Source organism: Ursus arctos, unplaced genomic scaffold (genome assembly GCF_023065955.2).
Source record: "Ursus arctos isolate Adak ecotype North America unplaced genomic scaffold, UrsArc2.0 scaffold_4, whole genome shotgun sequence".
In the NCBI taxonomy this organism is placed as follows: Eukaryota; Metazoa; Chordata; class Mammalia; order Carnivora; family Ursidae; genus Ursus; species Ursus arctos.
The window spans coordinates 93,178,732-93,185,516 of NW_026623056.1; the positions used below are offsets into that span (position 1 = coordinate 93,178,732).

Sequence of the window (6,785 nt, forward strand, 5' to 3'; positions counted from 1 at the left end):
ACACAGCTGGACTGCTCAAAGATGGGGCATCTACATAATCAGCCGACTCTTCACAGATGGGGAGTCTACACAGTCAGCCAGACTGCTCACAGACAAGGCGTCTACACGGTCAGTCAGACAGCTTACAGATGGGGAGTCTACATGGTCAGCCAGATTCTTCACAGGTGGGGAGTCTACACAGTCAGCCCGACCGCTCACAGACTGGGCGTCTACACAGCTGGACTGCTCAAAGACGGGGCATCTACATAATCAGCTGGACTCTTCACAGATGGGGAGTCTACACAGTCAGCCAGACTGCTCACAGACAAGGCGTCTACACGGTCAGTCAGACAGCTTACAGATGGGGAGTCTACATGGTCAGCCAGATTCTTCACAGGTGGGGAGTCTACACAGTCAGCCCGACCGCTCACAGACTAGGCGTCTACACAGCTGGACTGCTCAAAGACGGGGCATCTACACAGTCAATCCGACTGCTCGCTGACGAGGCGTCTACACAGTTGGACTGCTCAGTGATGGGGTGTCTACACAGTCAGCCTGACTGCTCACAGACTGGGCGTCTACAGTCAGTAGGACTGCTCACAGATGGGGCATCTACACAGTCAATCCGACTGCTCACTGACGAGGCGTCTACACAGTCAGACTGCTCACTAATGGGGTGTCTACACAGTCAGCCCGACCGCTCACAGAGTCTACAGAGTCAGGCAGACTGCTCACAGACAGGTGGGGCAGTGTCTACACAGTCAGCCCAACGGCTCACTGATGGTGTGTCTACACAGTCAGCCCGACCGCTCACTGACACAGCGTCTACACAGACTGCTCACAGACGGGGCTCACTAATGGGGCCGCCGTGCCCAAGGAGAGAATGAGTCGGAGGGGGTGGGGTCTCTACTTTGGGAAGCTCTTCGGTGCGTGTTCATGGTGCAGCGACAACGCCAAGGGCTCTGAGACCCTGCGATGGCGGCGAGCCCTTCCGTGGGCAGCTCCCGGCCTGGACCGTCCCCGCCCTCGAAGGCATCGCTGAGGAGCCGGCGCGGCCCCCCACCCCCTGTCTGGTGGGTGGCGCCGTGGCTGCCGGGCGCGCCTGGAGGGAGGGCGTCTGCGAGGCGAGGCCGCGCACCCGTGGTGGGGAGGCCGGTGCCGGCGGTGGGGTCCGCACGGGACCGAGGGGGACGTAGAGCTGCGCGTAGTAGGTGCTCCGAGAGTCGCTCCCGAATGCCCCTTCCTCATTATCCCGCGACCTCACGATAACGGATGTCTCCAGATTCGTGGACACGTGGTCCCCCCACAGGAAGGACCCGCTGCGCTCCTCTTGGGCTAGTTCTTGGTGCTCAGACAGCTCCCCCCGGCACCCTGGTGTGCCTCGGCTGCCCCGCGCTGACGACCGTGCCCCCTCTGGGCATCTCCCGCCTGCCCGGGGCGGCCCCAGCGCCCTTGCTCTCGGGTGGCCGGTGGTCACACCACAGGGCTAAGCCGCGCTGTCGGGGGCCAGTCTGGTTTCTGGGCCAGGTTTCCCGACCCGGAACAGTGCAGGCTCCCCGCGGGAGCACACGGGAGGGCGGCGGACGGAGGCTGTGCGACAGAGAGGCGGGGTCTGTGCCGCGGCCCCGAGACGGACCACGCACACGGTGGCTGCCGCAGGACCCGCGGACACGGCTCGGAGGCCGGAGTCTGGAGAGGGCCTCTCGGGCTGAAACCAAGGTGTGGCGGGGCTGGGTCCTTCCGGAGCGCCCGCACAACCTGTCTCCTGTCCCTCTGAGCCGCTAGCGGGGCCACCTGCTCTGGGGGGCGTCTACAAGGTCAGCTGAACTGCTCGTAGATGGGGCGTCTACACGGTCAGCAGGCTACCGTTGCCCAAGGAGAGAATGAGTCGGAGGTGATGGTGGTCCCAGCCCACATTGCGGTGTCCCGCTTCCCGCGGTCTCCTCTTCCGTGGCAGCCCTTCCTCTCCCTTCTCCCAAGTCCCTAGGATGATGGGAGTCCCCCTCAACTGTTCCAGGACGGCTCCCGTTGCAAGACCCTCAGTTCACCCCGTCTGGGAAGCCGCCTCGCCTGTAGGGCTGTATTTACCGGTTCTGGGGACGAGATGTGGGCATCTCCCGGGGCCACGGAGGTTACCCACAAAGCCCTGTCCCCCGAAAGGGAGAAGGAGGAGCTATACTCTCGATGGAGCGTACATTTTTAATTTTTAGACCAGGTTGGCTCCGCATATTAATGGCCGAGGAGGGGACCTTTTTACCTAAAAGGGGTCAGATCAGAGAGTTAGAGATTCACTCTCAGCCCCACCCAGCAGAGTAAAAAATAACCTCGCAGGTTCAAGGGACAAAGGGGGACAAAGGAAGCCCTGGGGGCCCATCAGGCTGAGCTAGGAGCGCCCACTCGCCCAAGAGTTCCCTGGGCACAGGCATCCGGTACCGTGTGGCTTCTCTGCAGGAGCTTTCCTGGATTCCAGGAGTTCCCCTGGAGGAAGCAGTTTAGGGAAAGGCGTTAAAGGAGAGACACCACACACACGCGAGTGGGCATCGATGCACTCTGGGATTTATTGGACCCTGTGCTGGTGGCTGCAGAGCCTAGGCCCTCCGCACCAGCCAGGGTGGGTGCTGTGTGGATGGCCCAGGCCGGGGCCAGGGACACTGGGGGCGACTCTCTCTGCCTGGTTAGAGGGGATCAAGTGGCTTTGCTGTAAGATGGTCTATGGGGTCCAGGAGGTCTGAAGTGGATGATGTCTGGGCTGCCTTGTAGGAGTTCGGAGAGGTGCTACTTCTGACCACACGGAGGAGGGGTCCTAGGAGGCCATGGGCTCAGCAGCAGTTAGGGGTGCCACAGGGAACAGGCCTGCAGACCAGGGTGGGGCAGGAGGGCTGGCAGCCCCCAGAGGACTGGCAGGAGGAAGCCACATACACGATGGGCTTGCAGCTCACAGGAAGGCATACAGCAGGCTTGCAGCTCACAGGAAGGCATACAGCAGGCTTGCAGCTCACAGGCAGGCACACGGCAGGCCTGCAGATCACAGGCACAGAGCAGGACACCTGGCTGGAGCTGGGCACGGAGCAGGACACCTGGCAGGAGCTGGGCACGGAGCAGGTCGTCTGGCAGGAGCTGGGCACATAGCAGGTCGTCTGGCAGGAGCTGGGCACATAGCAGGTCGTCTGGCAGGAGCTGGGCACATAGCAGGCCTGCTGGCAGCCCGTGGAGCAGCTGGTGTGGCACATGGTAGTGTGGGGCTGGAGTGGAGTCGGGATGGAGGACAGGGCTGGTCTGGAGGCTCCTTCCCCGGGCAGCCTTTATACCCGGGCTGTGGCATCCTGGCCACCAGCCACACAGGTGCCCTCCTCCTGGTTGCCTGATTGTTTTCCTCTTCCTCCTCCTCCTCCGTGCGTCTCTTCCTGGAGTTTCTGCTGGAAGTGACCCGGTTCAGGAAACTGCATCAGCGGGACGCTTGGCGTGACCCAGAAGCCCTGTGATTTCTGGCTCAGAGCCCAGGTTGGGTGGTGAAGGACCATCAGCTGGGGACAAGGGACCCCACATCGCGATGCTTGAGGTCCTCCCCAAGATTGCACACCCTGTCCTCTGTCCACACAAGCACCATCTTGCACGCCAGACCAAGGGTCCCCCATTTTGACTTGGAGACTCCGTGACCCAGAAGATCTTCCCAATGGACCAGAGCCAAGCGGCTGGGCTCCTCATCGGGGACAGCCGTGGCCGTGTCACCCACCATGTCACCCAGTCCCAGCTTTGTGCCGGGCACCGTGCTAAGCCTTTTACCTGGATCAGCTCATCACTGACTAGTCACCAGTCCTTGCAGCATCCAAGGGGTGGGTGACACCCCACTTACACGGATGCACAATTAGATTCCATGATGTGTGCGCGCTCAGCACTGGGGCAAAGAAGCAGGAATCCGAAGCTGCTGGGTCCACGCTGGAGACTGTGGTCTTTACCATTGTGCCAAATTATGTGGGGGCTTTAGGGTTTTTCTGAGACTCTTGGATCTGTAAGTTAGAATTTAAAAACAAACGAATTTGGGGGTTGTGTGGACGACTCGGCTGGTTGAGCGTCTGACTCTTGATCTCAGCTCAGATCTTGATCGCAGGGTCGTGAGTTCAGGCCCCGTGTTGGGCTCCACGCTGGGCGTGGAGCCTACTTGACAAAAATTGGGGAATTTTGTCCATTATTTATGCTTCGATGTCATTCTCTTCTCCTCCGTGGATTGAAATTGTTTACTGTTGGACTTCCTGATATTGTCCATAGACCCTCTTCATGATTCTTAATTCTGTTTTCTCTTCTTCGGATTGGGTAATTCCTACTGACGTGTCTTCACATTGACTGTCTTTCTCATTCTATTGGCCTGGGACTGTGATGCCTGGACCTCAAGCTGAGTGGTCTGCACCTGTCCACCTGCACCTGCAGCCCAGAGCCCACACTGCAGGATTTCCCACTGTTTCGGGAACGTGCCCGTTTCTGCAGCAGTGTCCTCACAGTCCCACGGCTGCTTCTGCTTGGAACACCGCCCCTGCCCCCTCCACATCACCCACATGCCAGCTCAGCATCACCTCCACACAGAGGTCCCCAAACCACCTACCAGCACCCCTATTGCTCTCTACCTGCTGAACCTGGTTTCCTTTCTGGGACTCAGCCCGCTCTGGCATCATTTCATGCATTAACTTTCACGCTCTCGTGTATTCGTTGCCCCACGAGGCTCACGAGGCTAAGACGTCTCTGTAGCCAGCACACCATATATATTTGTTGCATGAACAAATCAGTTACTGCATAGATTACTAGAAGGCAGAGGTTGGTCAAGTTTCTATAAAGGGAAGATAGTAAATACTTCAGGCTTTGCAGTGGCGTGGTCTCTCTCATAACCACTCCGCATTATAGTGCAAGCCCCAGACAATACGTAAGCAAATGAGCATGGCTGTTTCCAATAAAACTTTATTTACAAAACAAGAGGCAGGCCAGATTCGTCCCACAGACTTCCCTGCTTCCCAGTTTACAGATCCCTAGTTTAATGTTTTCCTGTGCAAAATAGAAGCTCAAAATATATTACTGCCTCACAGTCACCACTGACCGCATGAGACAGAAAGGAATAGAGGATGCGGTGCTGAGCGGAGCCAGGGGTGCTGTGTGCATAGTACCGGCCCGGAGAAATTGCCCAAAGCCCACATAAAGGCAAACCAGAACATCCTGTTTACAGAAGAAGTTGGCCTCTAAGCCAAACTTATTATAGTGGAGCGTAGCACAGGAGAGCGCGTCCCACGATAAGATGTTGGGGGAAACATGGTGGAAACAACTATGAGGAAGTCAACAGTTGTGCTTCTGTGTGGCCAGGACGCCTACAGCCCGGGTATAAAGGCCGCCCAGCGAAGGAGCCTCCAGACATCACCACCCTCTTCTCTGACTCCACTCCAATCCCACACCACCATGTGCCACACCAGCTGCTCCACGGGCTGCCAGGCTTCCTGCAGCACCCCCAGCTCCTCCCAGACGTCCTGCTATGTGCCCGTGAGCTGCCAGCCCGCCGTGTCCGTGCCCGTGAGCTGCCAGCCCGCCGTGTCCGTGCCCGTGAGCTGCCAGTCTGCTGTGTCCGTGCCCGTGAGCTGCCAGCCCGCCGTGTCCGTGCCCGTGAGCTGCCAGCCCGCCGTGTCCGTGCCCGTGAGCTGCCAGCCCGCTGTGTCCGTGCCCGTGAGCTGCCAGCCCGCCGTGTCCGTGCCCGTGAGCTGCCAGTCTGCTGTGTCCGTGCCTGTGCCCGTGAGCTGCCAGCCCACCGTGTCCGTGCCCGTGAGCTGCCAGTCTGCCGTGTCTGTGCCCGTGAGCTGCCAGCCCGCCATGTCCGTGCCCGTGAGCTGCCAGTCTGCCGTGTCCGTGCCCGTGAGCTGCCAGCCCACCGTGTCCGTGCCTGTGAGCTGCCAGCCCTCTGTGTCCGTGCCCGTGAGCTACCAGTCTGCCGTGTCCGTGCCCGTGAGCTACCAGTCCGCCGTGTCCGTGCCCGTGAGCTGCCAGCCCGCTGTGTCCGTGCCCGTGAGCTGCCAGCCCTCTGCGTCCGTGCCTGTGATTAGCAAGCCTGCCATGTATGTTGTCCCCTCCTCCCAGTCCTCTGTGTGTGCGCCCGTGAGCTACAAGCCCCTAGTGTTCGTGGCCCTCTCCAGCCAGTCGTCCGGGGGCTGCCAGCCCTCCCGCCCCACCCTGCTCTGCAGACCCACCTCCTGTAGCACCCCATGCTGCCTCTGACCACAAGCCTCCCACCCAGCTGCTCCCAGGGCACAGGGGGCCACCCCTGCACCCCTCCTAGAACAAGTCTTCAGTGGCCTCCAGGTTCTGCACGGGGCAGGTGAAGAGCATGCCCAGCGGACCCTCTGAAGCCTGTGGCAAGGATGTAGCAGGGTGATCGGGATCGCTCTGTGACCCTGCGTGTCCCCTCTGGGAGGCCCTTCTCCAGCAGGGAACCAACCCTGTGTGAGCCAAATAAATCATGCTTTCCTGATACAGCTTGTCCCTCTGTTTTATCGTCCTGTATTTTGAAGTTCTTTTCTCAAAGACATATATAGCCATAAGCAGAGCAGCCCCTCCTCAAAGAGCCCTCTCTCCAACAGCTCAGCGGGAGGTGGGGAGGGGGTCCTGGGAGGGTGCAGGGGGAAGATGTCTTGCCCACATCCACCACCTGGGACTCACCTTGTATATGGGGAAGGGCAGAGGAATAACTACCCCCACTGAATAGGGAACAGGAATCAGACCGTTACAGCTGGGAGGGCAGGGAAAGCTCACACAACCACCCTAACTACAAAGTGGAGTCT

General features: G+C 59.6%; 2 protein-coding genes across 2 annotated transcripts; one reads left to right on the top strand and one right to left on the bottom strand.

Annotated features, from left to right (window-relative positions):
* Nucleotides 1-2,519: 2,519 nt before the first annotated feature.
* LOC113255612 (keratin-associated protein 12-1-like) lies at nucleotides 2,520-3,240 on the bottom strand. The gene has a single exon (XM_026499251.3). The coding sequence runs from the start codon at nucleotides 3,207-3,209 to the stop codon at nucleotides 2,799-2,801; it is 411 nt and encodes a 136-aa protein (XP_026355036.1). The 5' UTR covers nucleotides 3,210-3,240; the 3' UTR covers nucleotides 2,520-2,798.
* Nucleotides 3,241-5,389: 2,149 nt separating this feature from the next.
* Nucleotides 5,390-6,469, top strand: LOC113255605 (keratin-associated protein 12-2-like). Its single transcript, XM_026499240.4, has one exon. The coding sequence runs from the start codon at nucleotides 5,416-5,418 to the stop codon at nucleotides 6,220-6,222; it is 807 nt and encodes a 268-aa protein (XP_026355025.4). The 5' UTR covers nucleotides 5,390-5,415; the 3' UTR covers nucleotides 6,223-6,469.
* Nucleotides 6,470-6,785: the final 316 nt, after the last annotated feature.

What these genes read in the sequence shown, in the direction of transcription:
- LOC113255612 (XM_026499251.3), bottom strand. Translation starts at nt 3,209, where the DNA reads ATGTGCCACACCAGCTGCTCCACGGGCTGCCAGCAGGCCTGCTATGTG.
- LOC113255605 (XM_026499240.4), top strand. Translation starts at nt 5,416, where the DNA reads ATGTGCCACACCAGCTGCTCCACGGGCTGCCAGGCTTCCTGCAGCACC.